The 20,468-nt window shown below is 38.2% G+C and overlaps 2 protein-coding genes across 3 annotated transcripts in view; one reads left to right on the top strand and one right to left on the bottom strand.

Annotated features, from left to right (window-relative positions):
- Nucleotides 1-5,395: 5,395 nt before the first annotated feature.
- LOC136263449 (uncharacterized) lies at nucleotides 5,396-7,302 on the bottom strand. 2 transcript variants are annotated; one of them, XM_066057975.1, is made up of 3 exons: nucleotides 7,191-7,302; nucleotides 6,607-7,134; nucleotides 5,396-6,042 (listed from the first exon to the last, which is right to left on the bottom strand). In XM_066057975.1, exons 1-3 carry the CDS (start codon nucleotides 7,202-7,204, stop codon nucleotides 5,544-5,546), a joined length of 1,041 nt encoding a protein of 346 aa, XP_065914047.1. In that variant the 5' UTR covers nucleotides 7,205-7,302; the 3' UTR covers nucleotides 5,396-5,543. The 2 variants fall into 2 exon arrangements, with proteins under 2 accessions (XP_065914047.1, XP_065914048.1); XM_066057976.1 differs by having other exon boundaries at nucleotides 7,180-7,282.
- Nucleotides 7,303-7,384: 82 nt separating this feature from the next.
- The window catches only part of LOC136263448 (uncharacterized), a 34,956-nt gene continuing 21,872 nt past the window's right edge, over nucleotides 7,385-20,468 (top strand). Inside the window, exon 1 of the mRNA XM_066057974.1 lies at nucleotides 7,385-7,888. Coding sequence (XP_065914046.1) covers nucleotides 7,485-7,888 — 404 coding nt within the window. The 5' untranslated portion in view covers nucleotides 7,385-7,484. The remainder of the gene's footprint in view (nucleotides 7,889-20,468) is intronic.

The raw sequence follows: 20,468 nt of genomic DNA, 5'->3' as shown, positions 1-20,468 counted from the left end.
CGAGGTAGCATATGGTGTGAGGTCACTGGGAATCGTCAGCACTCAAGAGATCTTCATCAACTACTCGCAACTAGTCCTCGAGGTGCCGAAAAAATACCGCGCTTATAAACAGAAACTTGGTCTTGCCATTATCTATGGTCTTGCTTGCTGAAATTTAGAGCACATTGCATTCAATATTTAGAGATGCAACAGGGGTACAACAGGGTGATCCTCTAGGCCCCCTACTATTTTCTCTTGTTATTCTACAATTTATTGATGCTGTTCACCTTCGTGACCTTGTTAAGCTAAATCTTTAGTAGCTTGATGATGGTACATTTGTGGGCACACTGTCCTGTTTAATTTCCCTTTTGTCTCTCTTCACATCTCGTGGACCTGATTTTGGTCTTTTGTGCAAATGTGAGTTGTTTTTGCCTTCAGGTGACCCCTCTTTTTCTGGATTTCCTTCCGATATTAAGCAGGTTACCAGCTGGCTTGGAACTATTGGGTTCTCCATTTTGGGGTGATGATAACTTCTTCTTTCTTCTCGTTTGGATAAGGTGGCTGTAACTCAGGATAAACTGGCTGTGTTAGATGACTTTTTTTCCCCGGGCTAGATGGACTGCTCTTGCCACCACCCCCAACACTAGGTGTTAAAGTGCTGGACAGCTGGAAATACCAGTAATCAAACAAGGCCGCCAGACTCCAAGCGACCCTCGGAGTAGGCCAGATCAATATTAGTAGTTGATGGACGGCCAACTGAAGAGCGATGACCCCTCAAACACATCACTGCAGATCTTAACAATGAAAAACAAACCCTACATCGCAGCCAGAATAGCATTTGCTGTAATTAATGCTGCGCTTCTCAGCCAACATTGAAGCAAGCTTCCTAAAAACTGTTGTAGCAGTGGGCCCCATGCCACCAGTAGCTGCAAACACCAATGGTGAAAAGCAAGCTCTCTCAACCTCTCTAACACGCTCATCATATGCCCGTCTTTTTTCATGTTCATGAAGCTGGTAACATCTGGACAATTGGGAGTGAAAATAAGAGCGCGCAAAAGGGTGGAAAACCCTGACATTGAAAAATGCACGCTGCCTATTTTTACCCCAAAAATCCCTGGCAACAACATCAAGATGGGCACCATCTTCACTATTGGCAGTAGCGAATTGCAATGGCTCACCATCAAGAGTCTGGAGAGCAGGCTCAACACCAACATCACTGCACACTTCACTCAACAGACTTGCAGTTAAATCTCTGACTTCATTGTGGCGGATAGATGGAAACCCGCCACAGGGACAAGTAAAGGCATGCTCCACACAAAAGGGTTTACCACAAACACATGTCTGAGGCAAGTTAGCAGGTTGCCATCCAAATCTTAAATACAGGGCATCATGAAACTCCCCCTTGCTTAAGGCAAACCCATATTCAGCAATAGGTAGCGTTGTTAACCAACACGATGCGCCTTGCTCTGATGCAGCTTCAAAGGCACGTCGCAATTGTGGAGACAGTTGATCACAAAGCAAGTCTGCTTGAGTAGATAGATCATTTCGGCGTGAGACCCGTAAATCAAGCTTGCACTGGTATATATGCTGATATACATCTAAGGAACAAGAGGTACATTTTCTTAAAAGATGGTCAACTAGAGGAGCCGCAACACGGCTAGAGGATAAAAATGATGAGGAAAAGTGAACGGTTGGAATAATGACACCAAGCCCTCCAAGGCGGGCAGGCAGTGAAAGAAGCTCTCGTTCGATGGAACCAAATGCTGGTCGGCCAGTCATTGCAGGAAGAAAACGAAGGCTCAGGACATCATCAAGTGGATGGAAAAACTCAGGAGTGAAATGACAAACGGCTGTGTTAGATGACCCTCAAGTCTCCATCTCTTATGTAGTTGCCTCAGTAGCTGTAAAATTATTCACTTACTCCGAACTGTACCACCCTCTGTTCTGAGGCCTTTTCTTTGTCAATTTTACCATAATCTTTGCACTTGTCTTAGTCATATCATGCAGTGTATGTAGTCCTTCTGATCACTCTTGGTTCCAAGCCACTCTACCTTTTTGCTTAAGTGGGTTAGGTTTATGCAAATCTGTCCTTTCTGCTCCGGCTACCTTTTTAGACTCTTGTAACAGTACCCGTGATTTAGTTTCAACCCTTCTTTCTATTGATGCAGACCAGCTTAGTTTTCCTGATGAAGGGGCTGCTGCCGCTGTATTTTCTGACTTTCCCAGTGATTGTTCCATCTCATCAGTTTCTCAGCAAGATTTGCAAGCATTTTTAGATCAATGTTTGTTTGGTGATTTGTATGCATCTTTCAGTATTAGGGATCAGGCTCGTTTGACTGCCCTGGAACATTCCTCAGGTACTAGTAGTGGTTGGCTTAAGGCTATTCCTCAAGCCTGTCTAGGATTAGTCATCCCTAGATCTGAATTTGTTGTAGGCCTACATCTGTGGCTAGGAGTTGCGTTATTTATTCTCCACTGTGTACTTGCCTCTCTCCTATAGATTTCTTTGGTGATCATTTGTTAGGCTGTTCTCATGGTCCAATGAGAATCTGTCATCATGATACCCTGGTCGACATCCTTTATACAAGATCACCCTGATGTTCTTACGGAGCAGCATGCTTCTTATAATGATGGCTTATACCCTGGTGATATCTTCCACCCTGACTTCCAGAATGGTCGCTCTGCCTATTTTGATGCCTCCATATGCAGTACTACTCAGCCTGCTTATATTTCCTCTTCTACTTCTTGTGCTGGGGTGGCTGCTGCAGCTGGAGAGTTAGCCAAGGATGAGAAACATCTAGCAGCTGTAATGAAGGTGGGAGCTGATTTTATTCCCTTAGTAGTGGAGCATGTACACACATTTGTACAGAAAGGAACTGAGAGCATGTACTACTACTACTACTACTACTACTTTGGTTTCATTTAAGAATTACACATGTACATTTGTACAGACTACTACTACTGCTGCTACTGCTACTGCTACTACTACTGCTACTGCTACTGCTAATACTACTACTACTACTACTGCTACTGCTTGTCATTAAAATGATTACACATGTACAGAAAAAATTTGGTGCACGAGCAAAAAAGCTTAAGTCACACCAAAATGAAAATTAGTGTCCCTAATAATAGAGATAGTTCCAAGTAATGCTGCTTGTTGGAGCTGCTGGAATAAACTATCATAGTAACATGGTAACTTCAGAAACTTCTGATGGCAACACGAAACAACACCAGAATGTCCCAAAACAATTGGGATAACTTCAACGGGCTGGCTGTAGCAAGTGGAAACTTCTCTGGCAAGGGGTAAATACTTGGAAATCTTTTCATCCTCCTTTTCAAGCACGTTGACATCAGCTGGACAGGAAATTTCAACAAACAATATATGATGGATCTTTTTCAGAAATAAAGCAATATCAGGCCTGTTATTTGGAATTCTTATATTAGAAAATATTCCAAAATCCCATAAAATTTTAGTATCATTGTTTTCTACTACAGGTAAAGGCTGATGAGAGAACCAACTGTTAGCAGAGAGCGGAAAGCTAAAAGTCTTACACTGGCTATCATATTATGGCACTGGATGTAGCTGGTTTTAGCTAAAATGGGGCACCCAGCCAGGACATGCCGAATGGTCTCTTCGTGTTCAAAGTAAAACTGGCACATGCACAATAAAGAGGGAACAGGTAACCTCATTATTTTAGACTGGTACACTCTGGTACATAACACCTGATCTTGTACTGCAAATACTGAACTCTCAGACTCACTATGAAGGGAGTGCTTTAACCACTGAAAACTATGACTGGCAATGATGTTGTCTGATCTTATATAAGTAAAAAACTTGCCATGAAGAGGCTTCTCACACAGTCTAGTAACACGTTTCTGCCGCTGCGCAGACCAAATAATACTCTTAAGTTGTCCAGTAGGTAAACATGATAAGTTGTCCAACCCCAAGTCCACAGCAAATATCTCAGCTTTGGATATAGTAGCAACTTAGAAGATGGCATTTGAGAAATTATACTAAAACACTCTCTCACCAAAGGGTCACATGACATCTGAAGGTGTCGAGTAAGCATTAACAGCCAACGCTGGTACTAATGTTCGATGTTCACCAAACCACGACCTCCCATATGACGGGGTAAGTATAGACGTTCAATTGCAGAAGGAGGGTGATAACTGTTTGCAGTGGTCATAACCTTACATGTTAACACATCAAAGTGTGAAAGTTCAGCTTCAACAGTTCCAAAACCATAGGAAAGTAAGGAAACACAATAACCATTAGTGGCCTGCACTTTAAACCTACCATGAAGCAGTGACGTCCACACTAATTTAAGTCTCCTCAACATTTCAGCAGATATAGTCTCTTTACGCTTGGCATGATCAACTCCCGCAGACTCAGGGAAACCCAAGTAGTGATAGGTCTCACCATAGGCCAGTTCACCAATCTCATCTTCAATCATCAAAACAGGACCAGTAGTCATAGGTTTTCCTCGCTTCACAGTTAACTTAGCACACTTACTGATGCCAAAAGACATTTCATTATCATCTGAAAACTTTCTCACCAAATCCACCATTTTCTGTAAACCAGTGTCATTCTGGGCAAAGAGCTTTAAGTCATCCTATAAAGTAAATGAGTCACATTTCCTGTTGGTTAGATCTTATAATCCTTCAAACCATCCAATATATAGCTTAGGGGATTCAAACACAAACAGAATAACAATGGACTCAGTGTGTCTCCCAGATAGATTCCACACTTCACTGAGACATCAGATAATTTCAAGGGTGCTTTATCAGGTGAACAAAGAAACAAGGAGGTTCCCCACAATGGCATCAGATATTCTATACATGTAATCAACAAAGTTGGAAAATGAAAAAGTCTGAGGCACTCCAGAAGCCAGTTGTGAGGCACTGAGTCATAAACCTTATGGTAATCTAGCCATGCCACAGACAAAGAACGATACTTACTGCGTACCTGGTGTCACACACTATTTGTCAACAAAAGATGATCAACACAGCCATACTGGCCTCTGGAGCACCCCTTTTGAGCTGGATGGATCAGTTGATATTGTTCACAATGGTCAAACATCAGAGATGATAAACAACCAGTCCATAATTTATAAACAATATTTAAGCAGGTAATAGGGCGGTAATTCTGTGGAATGGACAAATCTTTGCACTTGGGCAAAAGGAACATCCTGCCATGCAGGAACCACAATGCGGGTACAGTTACATCACCAGTAAGGAGTTGACAAAAGTGTGAACATAAAAATTCATGAGTAGAAATCATTTTCTTCCACCAATAACCTTGTATTCCATCTCAATGGGATAGCATAATTACATAATTGTGCTCAATGGGATAGCATAATTACAGTACTTATGTTTAGCTACAACTGTTAATTACTCTGACAACCGTATTGCATAATTAAGTCATAACAATTGCATCTTGTTCAATCACATCAACATTATATGCAAATTATATGCAAATTATTTGAAACTACAGCAAAAGCTAATTGTCAACAAAAACAAAACTAGCTTCAAGTGTCAGTTGCATTTCAGCTGAAAGTCAAAGGTTAAATTGGACCTGGGATTTCAGGGAATGCTTTCATGGCATAAATGTCTTGACTAGGGAAATATTGCTGCAGGTCTTTAACAAGCTCATCTCCAGCTGCTTCAATTGGTGGAAGAAACTCTGCAGTTTTGGGATTCCTTGCAGCCAGCAGGTTTAGAGCATTCTTAACAGTATTCCACGCCACCATGAACCAAGAGGGAAAATCTTTGGCATTAGCAGGCAGTGGAGAGGGTTGGTCAGGAAAAGGTAGCTCATTTGTAAAATCAGGCTTTTGACCAGCTTGTGCTTGCTTATAGCCATCCTGCAACATGGTATAAACTTTTGATAATCCAGCATAGACAGCTCGAATTGTGGAGTCCACAATGCCTAATGGCTTTCCCGTAAGCTTTTCCATGACAATCTTGTCTATCCCCATAAGAACATCACAGGTGATTGTCACAATGTAAGCATACTGCATCAACTTTTTCTCCCAATCCTGTTGTTGCTCTGGAGTCAGTTTCCTGCAATCATTGTACATAGTTAATGTAGCCACAGTAACAGTACAAATTATGTACTATATACACCTACGTATACATATGCAAAGTAGCTGTACTTAATTTTATCAAATACGTTCTATAGCTAACACACCAGCATGATTGAATGTTAATATTTTCGTAATTCAATATTAGGCCATGAAAAGTTAATTATATTTTTCTGGTTCCCTTCCTGGTCATTTTTTTTCTGAATGAATTGCACAACCACCATACAATAATTTGTAATATTTTATCTCCATTGAAAGGTTTTCATGTCTTGTAAACACTCTTTCCTTATAAAGATGCACTAACTTAATACAATAACTTTGGTTTTCCCTATAATTCCATGTACTGCTATGTCAAATTTAGTGTACCACATCCAAAAGTTGCAAAAAAAATCCTGGTCACCTGGTCAATTTTGGGGAATTGGTAGGACCAGAAACATAATTGACTTTGTACGGCCTTAGTAACTATTTTTTGTAAAGATCAGGCTTTACAGCCTCTCTGAGCCTTCTTTACCTAATACAAATACTATTAAATACTAGTACTTACTGTGTATCTGAAAGCTCAGGAAATTTATCAACTCCAGAAAAGTCTAACACAGCTGCTGCACTGGTAAAGCTATCGGTCTTAGAGGGGAAATATTTCTCTAGATCTTTCACTAGTTCATCTCCAGCTGCCTCAACTGGTGGAAGAAATTCAGCAATTTTGGAATTCCTTGTGGCCAGCGCATTCAAAGTATTCTCAACAGTTTTCCATGCAATCATGAACCACGAAGGAAACTCGGTGGGATTAGCAGGTAATGCTGGCAGTGGATCAGGGAAAGGCAATTCATTAATGAAATCTGGCTTTGTACCAGCTTGTACTTGCTTGTAGGCATCCTGCAGCATGGTAAAGACTTTTGCCAATCCAGCGTAGATAGATCGTATTGTGGCGTCAGTTATGCCCAACGGTTCTCCTTTGAGCTTTTCCATGACCAGCTTGTCTATGCCCAAAAGCACGTCACAAGTGGTAGTAATGATGTAAGCATATTGCTTCAACTTCTTTTCCCAATCTTGTTGTTGTTGTGGCGTTAATTTGCTGCAGTGGCATATGAAAATGAAGAATTATTACTTAACTAGTCACCTTTCACTTACACTGGAGTAGACATAGCTAGTCTAGTTCGAGATCTATAGTTCAACTTGAGAACACTGTAATCCGGATGTGCGAATCTCACCGTTATAGCTAGGTGATTGTAAAAATATTTCACTTTTGAAGACTTATATTGGCGCATAGTATTCTTGCACGTGCGCAAAGCAAACTTGTTCTGTATAAATTGCGCGTTTCGCATGCAGATCACGGTCAGTAGTGGCTAAGTCGTAGTCGATGAACCGATCACTTGACAGACGAAGAAACGCAAACTAGAAGCAAAAGCCAAATCCGTTGATCCTATGTCGCAAACTAATCCACTAGAAGAGGCGGTAGATCTGCTTAATGCAGCAGCTGCTTTAGCAAGCAAAGTGACGTCACCGATAAACACAGTAAATGACGATCTACAGAAAGTAAATGGTTACATTGATAAAATCGAAAATTTTATTAAGTCCCTGAACGACAGTGTCTCGGCCGCAAGAGATATAGGGGATGCTTGCTTTGCTCTTACTGAAATCCCTGCCATTGGAGAAGTTCTCGATACACTGGGAAAGGCTTTAAGAGACTACGCTGGAACCGTTAATAAATCACTAAAACCTATCAATGATTTCAAAAAGGATGTACTAGACAAAGTGAAGTCCGTCATAAAAGACATCTGTGATATATGTGGAAAAATCAGTGGTTATGTCACATACTTTGCAACCAAGTAAGGAATTCAAATTCGATTAATTGTTCAGTCTGCGTGAAATCGAAAACTATAGCTACCTTAGGTGGGGAAAGTTACGCGCGGGAAATTTTTCGCGAATTTCGCGATTGCAATAACCATCGCGAAACTTTTACCCCGATTAACTTGCTACACTGTCTGCATGCTTGTATTTGTACAGTAAGATATTAGTAAGCACAATCAGCATCGCGAAACTTTTCCGCCGGTATACAGAGTTGAGTGCCATTCGCGAAGTTTTTCCACGCATAACTTTCCCTGCCTACGTACGGTAGATGGTGCTGGTCACTGTAAAGCTCTAATAACAATAACCATTAATTGCATTTTAAAAGTGACCATAATGTAGCTACAGCCACTTTACCACGCGCAATTAGCTATAGGCCTTGTGCGTGCCAAGGCGTGGCACTTTATTACATCATCAAAATAACGCATCCACCATTATAGCTGACCGTACCACTCCTCGCAGCGATGTCCCTTGGAAAGTTGCTAGAAAGAACTTGCTACAACAACTGTCTGTGCAACTGTGGTCCAACAATGCTAAGATGATCTTGAGGTACTGGGCCCTTCAGGGCTCGGATGATGATGACAATCCCCTTTTCGGCAATTTCCCCTAGTAATAGTTTTCCCCCTGTAGCTAGCTGTAGTTTATGTAGTTGTAATAGTTGTTTATAATTGTAATAGTTATTTATAGAGATTTAGATTTATTAGAATAAAGTTACGTTAAAAAAATTTTTGAGGGCAAAAAACCTACGCATTCTATGCCTACGAAATTTTTTTAATACTAATACGAAGGAATCGTGCTAAAAAATATAGTATCACTGTTATAAAGTAAGTTACTGGGTAAAAGTATATAACATATTTGGTGCATGGCGAGTTATTCCGCCTAGGGAAGGTTTTTGCAATAGAACGTTCGATACTTTTGCTCTCACTTTTCTCGTAAACTATCGTGAAACTTGAAGCCGTAGCAACTTTTTCCAAATTTTACCAGACTACGCCTTGCCACGCACAAGGTCCATAATTGCTCTATACTACAGTGTGCGAGTTGTTCCGCGAACCCTTGGGAAAATGGCAGCAGGCATATTTGTAAAATTTACCAGAATCGTTTGTGCGTGCCAAGGCGTGGTCTGGAAAAACCGGAAAAAAGTTGCTACGGCTTCAAGATTCACCATAGTTTACGAGAAAAGTGAGGGCAAAAGTATCGAGCGTTCTATTGCAAAAACCTTCCCTATAGGCCGAATAACTCGCCATGCAGCAAATATGTTACATACTATTACCCAGTAACTTACTTTATACCAGCACTACTCTATCTTTTAGCACGATTCCTTCGTATTAGTATTAAAGAAAATTCGAATGTATAGAATGCGCACGTTTTAGTCCTCAAAAATGGCGAATGCGTTATTATGATGATGTAATAAAGTGCAACGCCTTATATATATATGTATATATATTTATGATTGTAAAACTCACAAATTTGAGTATAAAAACAATGTCTTTAGATTATTAATTACTGTTTTTCATTGAATGTGTCAGTGTTGATTGAAGAATACTATCAAAATCATTTAGGGAAAAATATCATTGATTGGTAGTTGATTCCATAGGGTAATTGATCTTGGGTAAAAACTAAATTTGTATGCATCAACAGTAGCAGATGGTTTGATGAATTTATCCTGGTTTCCTCATAAACATCTTGTAGAATGTACAATATAACTGGGGATAGGAAGCTCTACTAGGTGATTGACAATCTTGTAAAACATCAAGAGACGAAGCCTTGTATGGTGGTACACTATGGATTTTAACTTTAGTGAATTTAGGATATGTGATATACTACTTAATCTGCGGTAATTTGACACAATAAAACGAGCAGCACGCTTCTGAATAGCTTCTAGTTTATTGATGTAGTATTGCCTTAGTGCGTACATGGTCAATAGACCCTGTCCCCGTGGCACTTTATTGCATCATCGAAATGTCGCATCCTCCAGTTCTGAGGACAAAAACATACTGTGTCCTGTTCTTACAGAATTTTTAATTCTAGAGCCTCCCCGGACTGGGATCTTTTAGACCACCTTAGGTAAACTTTAAGTATTACATATAGATATAATTATTTAGATTTTTTTTGGTGTATTGTAATTTAATTTAACTTTAGTTAATGTAAGTCTTGCCAGGGCTCCTGTACTGATCCATCAGCACATGGTACCCCTGTGTCTAGGCCCCTGTATGCTTGTAATGTATATTTTGTCTTAATCATTAAGACATTTATTCTCTTTCTCTCTTTGCTCCATGCTAGGATTTTTTAAATGTGAAAAACATAGGAGTGCGGTAAAAGTACATAATATACTTCTAGCATGGCGAGCTACCCAGCCTAGGGAAGGTTTACGCTCGATACTTTCATTTTCATTTCCCTCCATAATCTCCCATAAATCATCATGAAATCTGAAGTTGTAACAACTTTTTGCCAGACCACGCTTTAGTGCACATGGGGTCTATAAAGGTTGATTTATGGTTTATCTTCACCCCCGCATCACCTATCCTGCCACTTCTAAATTCATTACCACTATAATTGATTACGTGCGCTAACATTTCATGTTTAGACATTATTCTACCTGCAGAAAACGTTTCCTCCAGCTTCAGAAAAGCATTTAAGTGTAAGCATAAGCTTTAAGAAGGCTTTTGATTAATTCTTGTAGTGACAGATCAGAGGAGGTTGGTCACGCATCATCATTCATTATGATTATGAACAAGGTAAATGACCTAGAAATGCTCATTGCTGGCAGTGAGCCTGACCTGATATTAATTACTGAGATTTTGCCTAAATATCACTCATATTTTATTAACAAGACCTCTTTAATGATCCATGGTTATTCATTATATTTAAATTTTGATCCTGACTCTGATATGACTTCTACACTGGGTATTCGTGGAGTGGGAATTTATGTATCCAACACTTTATCAGCTAGCCAAGTGTATTTTAACAACAATAGCTTTAAAGATCATGTTTGGATAAATATTAATCTGCAAGGACAAGATAAACTGTTGGTGGGATCCATTTATCGTAGCCCTTCCGAGGCTATGCAGACAAATATATCCTCACTTTGTACTATACTGGAAGAATTGAATGATTTTACTCATTTATTGATATGTGGGGTATGAAAGATATTGTTTGGTCTAACTTGTCAGTGAACCCAAGGAATACTTATGTTGAATCCTTCATAGACACTATTCAAGATCTTTTTTATTCCAGCACATTCAAGAACCAACTCGTTTTAGACCAGGCACTACTCTCAGTTTGCTTGACCTTGTGTTTACAAATGAAGCTGATATGATTAATCACATTGACTATCTTCCAGGCTTGGGAAATAGTAATCATGTATGCATTCGTTTTCACCTATCTTGCTATTCTACCATCAAACCAAACCACACCCCTAGATACAATGTTAACAGAGCTGACTTTGACAGTATGCGTGCAGCATTTCATACCATCGATTGGCCTGACATCATGGAGTCTATGAATACTCAAGAAGCATGGGGATTTTTCAAGACAGTACTTCAAGATAGTATTGATAAATTTGTACCACTAACAACAGGAGTAAGGAAGAAAAGAAATATTTACATGTCTCCTGAGGCATTCGGAATGAAGAAATTAAAGCGGAAATTGTGGAAAAATTATACCTTGTCTAAAGCTGACCATGACTACAAAGCTTATAAGGAAGCTAGAAATAAGCTTCGGCGTTTAACAAGAAATTTAAGGATTAATCACGAACAACATCTAGTCTCTAACATTGGAAGAAGCCCTAAAAGCGTTATGTAAACTCAAATATGAAAACAAGATCTGATATTGATAGTATCCAACGTCCTGATGGTTCTACAGCTACTTCTGATCCAGAGAAGGCTGAATTATTGATTTCATATTTTGCGAGTGTTTTCACTAATGAAAATTTAACCTATTTTCCAGCCCTAGATCCAGGAGCTTCAGTACCAAAGTTGGAAAACATAACAATAACTGCTTCATTAGTAATTGATAAATTGAATAGGCTAAAAACAGATAAATCTCCAGGTCCAGAGGATACGTTGGCCTCCACGTATATTCAAAGAATTTTCTGACCAACTATCAGTTCCACTGTCCATTTTATTTAATAAGTCTTTCCAGTCTGGTGTTCTGCCATCGGAATGGAAAATTGCTTTTGTTACCCCTATTTATAAGAAAGGAAGTAGACATCTTGCATGTAATTATAGACCTGTCAGTCTTACATCTACAGTAGTTAAGGTTATGGAATCCATTATTAAAACTAATATACTAGAACATCTGAACTCTAATAACTTGTTGACATCCCACCAGTTTGGCTTTTTAGAGGGCCATTCATGCACTACCCAATTACTTCATGTTATGGATATTTTAACAAAATCACTTGATTGTGGAGTACCTGTTGATGTTATGGATCTGCAGAAAGCTTTTGATAGTGTGCCACATAAACGTTTATTGTATAAGATTGAACACTATGGAATTACAGACAACCTTCTTAGATGGATTGATGGATTTCTATCCAATAGGAGACAGCGCATTGTTTTAAATGGGGAAAAATCATGTTGGCAAGATGTGAAGAGTGGTGTTCCACAAGCATCAATTCTAGAACCTCTTCTCTTCCTTATTTATGTTAGTGATATGCCGAAATCCATCTCAAGTCATGTGTTTTTATTTGCAGATGATACCAAGCTTATATGAACCATTTCTACATTGGCAGACCATGTACAACTCCAAACTGATTTAGATAATCTAGCCAAATGGTGTGATGTGTGGCAACTGAAGTTCAATGTTACTAAATGTAAAGTGATTCACTTTGGTTGAGCCACACACAGCTTTGGAGACTACTATCTTAGCTAATGGTGTCTCATTGGACTCAGTTAATTGTCATAAGGACTTGGGTATTATCGAATTTAAAGTTCCACCAACACGCTTCTGAAGTAGCTATGAAAGCGAACAGGGTATTGACTTGTATGAAAAGAAGCTTTATCGATTTGAATGAATTTGTACTATCACGGTTGTACAAATCAATGGTTCGACCAATATTAGAATGCGGAAATGTAATTTGGGGACCCCATTATGTATTAGATCAATGTAAACTTGAGGGTGTGCAACGGTGTGCTACAAAACTAGTACCATCTTTAAGAGACAAGTCTTACATAGATCAACTGACATCAATGAATTTACCATCTCTTTTGTACAGGCACAGACGTGGTGACTTAATATTTCTTTTCAAGATGTTGAACGATTACTTCAATCTGGATCACTCCAACTTTTTTACTTTCTCCCACAATACACAAACTAGAGGTTACGCATATAAATTACTTAAGCCCCCTGCCCACCTTACATGTCGGGTCAACTATTTTGGTACTAGAGTAATTGTGACCTGATCTTGGCACTGCTTGAAACTTCTTGGTTTACTAGAGTGGTATATCCCCAGTATATGGAACAGTTAATTGTTTGGTATTTTAGTAGTTTTTCAGTAAACCTGCATTCACTGATGTTTTACTGAGAGTTTAAAACTTAGTAAAACAATTATGTTCCATATACTTAAAGTTACTGACACTTTACTATGGGTACAACTACAGTAAAGCAGCTTAACAAATTAGTAAACTAAGAACCTTCAAGCAGTGTGGAAAACCTACCTTTTTGGCACATTGGTCAATTTTCTGTTTTATAGCTTAAATACAGTACTGGGTATTCATCTATCTATTGTCAAAATTTCAGCTTAATATCTTTAAGCATTCCTGAGATATGGCCAATTTACTCTCCTGTACATTACAAACTAACTTTTATGGTAATGTATTAAGTTATGTGAGCGATTAAGGGTGACAAATGGTGACAAATCACTTTGTTTACCAATAATTCCATTTTTACCATCTAGAATACTTTAAAACACATTTCTGATAGTTTAATGAAGTATTCTTGGTACATTTCTGCAATTAAATGGCATGTATTATTGTCTAAGACTAAGTTTTAGCCATTCCAGCACCTGAACAAATCACCCAATTTGTAAGTTAATTGTTATGTGAAATTACTACATGGTTTGATATAATCATCCATATCTCCTAAGAAAAAGAAGCTATGGGTGTGAAACTTCACAACAAGAAAGTTTAATAGTTGCTTTATCCAAATGTGCAAAAAAAAATTAATATTGAAAAAATTGTTGAAAGTTTCAATTGAGTATTCCCAAAAAGTTTGCTTGTGCCCAAAAGGTAGGTTTTCCAAGATCCGGTCACAATTAATGATTGGAACAATCTTATGAGTGATATTGTAGAAAATTCTTTATTAAATAATTTTAAATCAGCTATAGATAATTACTTTTATGACTATAGATTTATCACTGCTTGAAGGTTCTTAGTTTACTAATTTGTTAAGCTGCTTTACTGTAGTTGTACCCATAGTAAAGTGTCAGTAACTTTAAGTATATGGAACACAATTGTTTTACTAAGTTTTAAACTCTCAGTAAAACATCAGTGAATGCAGGTTTACTGAAAAACTACTAAAATACCAAACAATTAACTGTTCCATATACTGTGGATATACCACTCTAGTAAACAAAGAAATTTCAAGCAGTGTATGTTAATGTAATAATTATATTCATGGTTAATTTTTGTTTATTGTATCTAATTTATGTATGTATATGTATGTAGTTGAATGGGTGTACAGGCTTCTAAGCCTCAACCCAAATCACTTCATAATCATAATCATAAAGAAGTCTTAACACCTAGAACAATGTTTGGTTGCGTAATTTTACATCATAGGCTTTTAACGCGTGAACAACCTCCCCTAGTGACAGATAGTCGGATATTTATAAAAAACGGAATCGAAACGGGAAACGGAAAACGAAAAGAAATCAGCCTACAGTAAAAAACAGAACAAAAAAAACAAGGTGCTGCAGAGAGACCCGACGTAAGTGTATCGACACGAGCCTGCAGATCGCTTCGATTGTGAGTGCACAAATAAACACATGAAACCCAATGCGAGCTGAACAGCTAATAATGAAGCTTAAGTGACACCATAGATATTATATACTACGTACTAGTATATACTATCTATGGTGACACTATAAAGTACTTACTATACTAGCCATGAATAAACTAAAGCAGTGAATATGTTTACAGCGTTATAATGGCCTAGTCAATTAAGCGCCACGGCCCAGTCACTACGCACGTGTGACATCGCGATAGGTGTCAAAACAGCAATTTAAACAGGGCGGATCTAGGAGCTGGCAAGGGGAGGGGCACAGACAGACCAAGTTGTAGCTGGTTGGGGAGGGCCAGATTCTCTTGTTAGTTGCTGCATTTTTGAAGCAACAAATAATCACAGTATAACCGACATGCTAATGACGTTGAAATGGCCATCGCTTGAGAATCGTAGAAGACATTCACGTTTAATTCTGCTATTTAAGTTCGTAAACAAGTTGATATTATTTATTATTATTTGTTTACTGTACAGAAACCTCCATATGGAGTATATAGTACAACAGATTAAATTAAGAATAAATTGTAGTGATTGTACTTAGCTATAATTAATACATTGTTTAAATGTGCTTAAGGTAGGTGATTCCACAGTACTGCTAGATAGGTTATTCCATAATTTAATTGTAGAGGGGTAATAAGAGTAAAGGTAGGAATCAATTCTGGAGTGTGGCTGCAAAAATCGTTGATCGTGACCTCGTGTTTGGCTTGCTGTTGGGATTAAATAAGTTCCATTATCGATGTGAACTTGTCTATGCACCATTTTATACATCATAACTAGCTTCAAATTGTTCCGTCGCTGTTCAAGAGTTGGTAGATGCAGGTGATCTAGTATCTCAGTTACACTAGCCCAGGGTGAATAATTGTTTGTAATAAACCTTGCAGCTCTTCGTTGGACTATTTCTAACTTGTAGATGCTACTGTTAGTGTATGGAGACCAGACAGTTGATGCATACTCTAAGATAGGACGTACCATTGCTAGATAACACAGCTTCTTAGTTTGTTGAGTGTAAGAGCTAATATTATGTCGCAAAAAGGCATTGGCTGAGTTTGCTTTACAGGTAACATGTTGGATATGGTTTGTCCATTTCAGGTGTTCATCTATTGTTACTCCCAGGTAAGTGGCACTGGTAGATCTACAAATTTGATGTTGTTTCAGAAAATATGTTGAGTTAGTTGTTAATATCCTGTTAGTGATCTTGAGGTGTACACATTTGCTAAGGTTGAAAAACATTTGCCAGTCTTCACTCCACCTTACTATGGCATCAAGGTCTCTCTGCAATACTAAAGTGTCTTCATTTGAATAAATCGGTCTAAAAATAAGTATATCATCAGCGTAGAGTCGTATCTGAGAGTTCACTAGAGCTGGTAGGTCGTTAATAAAACAAGTAAATAGTAAAGGGCCAAGTACTGTACCTTGCGGTACGCCAGAGATAACTTCACACTGCTCACTAGTTACACCATTCAGAACTACTTGCTGTTGTCTTTGTCCAAGAAAATCTTTTATCCAATTGACAAGTTGTGGACAAATTCTGTAATGCTCAAGTTTTTGAAAAAGTCTTACATGTGGAACTTTATCGATACATATTCCTACCCAGTATTTGCCAGTGCCATCCCCCTTAACAACTACCAGGGCTAACCACGATCAAAAGTTTATGCGACAGTATGCCAGAACGGACCGATATCTTTATTCATTTCTGCCAAGGACAATCCCTGACTGGAATAACTTGAATATTGAGAATTTAAGTAAATGTAATTTAGATTTTTTAAGGATTATTTATCTAGTTAATCACTTACATGACCTTTTTGTACATTAGCGTTATACCCTTGATGGGTTTTGCTAATCAATAAATAAATAAATAAATCACCTCTTAGTAGTGTCTCACTGTCGACTTTTGACATTTTGGCCTTTGCAGATAGTTGTGAAGTCTTTAAAAAGCTGTTAAAGCTCTGAATGCCTTAAACAGCGGCAGCACGATAATTATTTTTGGGGGCGCTTAGTACGCACGAAGGTTCCTGGTGACTATTTCACAGCTAGTTTGACTTCGGTTTGTTTTGGTTTCAGGCAAATTTGTAACAAATGTTAGTAAAAATATAGTATTAATATACATATTTTCATGAGTTGTATAAACTGATCTTGGCCTGACATAAAGCTTAATATTTTAATCAGAACTTGGTTGGCTCCTCCACAAGGTGAGGGGAGAGGGGCATTTGCCCCAAATGCCCCATTCTGAATCCGCCATTGATAAAGACGATTCAAGTGCACTAAAGTACTTACTTTACTAGCCATGAATAAACTAAAGTAGTGAATACTATTAACACTAATGGCCGAATCAATTAAGCGCTACACCTATGGTCTGGACATCACCACGTGACTATACATTCAAAACAGCAATATAAACCAACCTGTGACCTTTTTCATTCAGTAAAACAACAAACTATCTTCTTCCCCAAGTCCATTACAGGGGCGGATCTAGGATTTATAAAAGGGGGGGGCTACCTCAAGGTCTAATCTCTTGGGTAGAGGTGTGCAAATCCCAGCATGCAAAGCATGCTGGAACTAGGGGGGTCTGGGGGCATGCCCCCCCCAGGAAAATTTTGAAAAATAGTTGCTAAAATACTGCAATTTGGAGACATTTCCACATAAAATTCATAATATTTTCTGCCTATAGATATTTTATGTACTGCCTTTAGATTATAGGTATGGCTCTCTGAAGCATTTTGCTCATGGAAAAGCTTGGGTAGATACAGACAACCAAGTACATGATGCTCCCCTCTCACAATTGCACAACACTGAATAGGTGCATGCTAGAATAATAATGTTGAAAGTGGAAAATTTTGAAATTTGAACAATACAAGATTGAATCTGAGAACATTTTCAATGGAAATGGTGTACCTGAATTAAGTATTGCCATACATATTAACTACACAAGTAGATGAATGAAGCCCTTTAAACAGACCAATGCACTTCATTGTATGTATAGGTGCAGGTAGATTTGGAAAAATTCCATAACAGAACCAACTACATGTTTCCAGTGAATGTTCTATTAGAGTAGTTAGCTGACTGCTCTATTAGAGTATCTCGATCTTGTACACCTCCAATGCTGATCCGGGTCCTTGTTGTATAAACTTTAGCATAAACCCACTGGTAATACCTTGGAAAGATGTTTATAAGGTGGTTTTATGAGTATTTGTATTACTAGTGATCATATAATTATGCTAAGACAAAATTTCATTATAACACTTAGCATATTGATCAAGTAAAGCCTAAATATGAAGGGGGGGGCTTCAGCCCCCAAAGCCCCCCCCTGGATCCGCCCCTGCATTATCGTATCTACCACAGCACACCAAAATAGTAATTTTTCAAAAACAATTAATGATTGGAACTCTTTGCCAGTAGATCTTATTGAAGTTGCAGATGCTGACATTTTTAGAACCGGACTACAATCATTGTAATTGTGTTGCATGTATTTGGGCAAATCTGAGCACACCAGCAGGGCTGACTGCGCAGTAATTACATAACCAAGTAATAAGAATAATACTTTTTTTCGTCAAAATACGTCTTAAATAATTAAATAATGTACGGCTAAACTAGTGCACATAAAAATATGCACTCACCGGTAATGAAATAAATAATACACGAAGGGAAAAAATAAAAATGGATTCATCTCTGCTTGCTGTAGTTGCGAAGTTTACTATTCCTAATAACGCTGTCCAATAAACAAACAAAATAACTTTGCGGTCCCTAGCAACGAACTCGTACAACCGGTTTGAAAAACGGGTTGTAGCTTATAGCAACCGACTAGTTGATATGCGCTGTGCGTTTAACCGGCATTAGATACTACTTCAGTGCAGTTGAGAAGCTCAGTGAGAAGACACTTCGAGTTAAAGGAATTGTTAGTTGATGGATGAACAGAATACCACACATCGAGATTTAGTGGGCGTGTCACGTGCGTAAGGAACTCGGCCAGTAAAGCCAAAGCCAAGTGTAATTTTACTCGTCCAGCTAGGACAGCGACTGAAGGAGCAGGGAGAAACGACACAAGAAAGTTTACAGCTGAAAAAGTGTTGTAAGGTGAGTAGGAAAGGGTCCAAGAGAACATATAAGAGAAATGTCAAGCATATTGGATATTTAAGTAGAGCAATATATTAAAATTTGTTTGTTCCTTCACAGTAAAACAAACTAGTGAATGTCACTACTAAATGTAGTGAACGTCACTACTAATGTCTGCCACAATACTCACTATTTTTGTGTAGTGACGTTCACTACTAATTTTGTAGTGAACGTCACTACATTGACCACCAAGTAGTGACGTTCACTGCAAAAAATAGTGAGTATTATGGCAGAGCAATTCACTACTAAATTTTTACAATGTTGCTTCACTACATAATATGAAGTGATTTTCCAATGATATAACTTTTTTTATTTCCACATTCACATTTTTGACTGTATCTCTAGCATTGAAGGCAGAAAAATCTGTAATGAATTTCAACTTGTTTACCCCTTCATTTTATTGGTCATCACATTGTGTACTGCACACAGTTTTATTGACTGTAGAAACTAGTCTGCCTTTCTATAGAGTAAGGGTCTGGTCACTCTCACATTCAAAATTTGTGGTGTAACACTTTTAAAACTGGTAATGCTACCTAATTCATATGGAAAGAAATCTTGGTTATGTTAATCCATATGGAAAGAATCTTTGGTTCTCTTTGGTTAACAGCTGTTCGCTGATGTTTTTAAGAACTACTCACTTTATGTGGCTGTTGGATGTGCCATTCTTACTGACATCAGGGGTGTACACAGAATTTTGAAAAGAGGTTTCCACTACAGCTAAGTGACTGTTATATTAGAATAGTTGTGACTGCTTTATTAGAGTATCTCGATCTTTTCACCAAAATCATAATTCAGAACAATGCTATAAGTGTTGCTATCATGTGAAAAACTGTTATTTAACTAAGATAAAAGTTTAAAATGTATCCTGTTCCACAACAGATTCCAGATTCTAGAACCATGAAGTTTCAATTTCTTAATGTTTTAAGTACAGTGTAAAATCCAAAGGGGTTTCCTGAAACCCCTGGAAACCCCCCTCCATACACCCCTGCTGACATTATTGTGACATCACTGTTGAATGACACCTTGAAAGTGACCAGACTCTCTCTCTATGCAGAGGGGCAGACTAGATAGAAACACTATTAACATCTGTAACATTAACCATGCTAAATTTCTAGGCCAAACTGTTGGTGTTTCTTTTTCAGGTACTCATAAGTTAGACTCTAAATTGATGAATGTTCTATGAGAATACAAAGATTGGATTCTAAAAAAAATGGCATCTGTTTTTCATTTCAACACCATTGTGTAGTGACTTTGCCATGTCTGGGCACTGGGTGGGCAAGTCATATTCGGCCATGCAACACACATACACATGCCCATCTTCATATGGACACCAATACAATATTTTGAAGAATAGTGTTATGCATTATGTAACACTACTGTATGCAAAATGACTAATATAACCTTGAGAACTCTAACTAGCTATTGGCCTGCTTAACCCATATATACATCTGAACG

This window comes from Dysidea avara, chromosome 8, assembly GCF_963678975.1.
Source record: "Dysidea avara chromosome 8, odDysAvar1.4, whole genome shotgun sequence".
NCBI classification, from domain to species: Eukaryota; Metazoa; Porifera; class Demospongiae; order Dictyoceratida; family Dysideidae; genus Dysidea; species Dysidea avara.
Note: the sequence above shows the minus strand (reverse complement) of the source record. Positions and strands in the feature narration are given on the sequence as shown.

Excerpts from the sequence above, each read along its gene's own strand:
- LOC136263449 (XM_066057975.1), bottom strand. Across the intron at positions 6,043-6,606 it reads CCTGAGCTTTCAGATACACA|GAAACTGACTCCAGAGCAAC; the intron begins GTAAGTACTAGT and ends CAATGATTGCAG.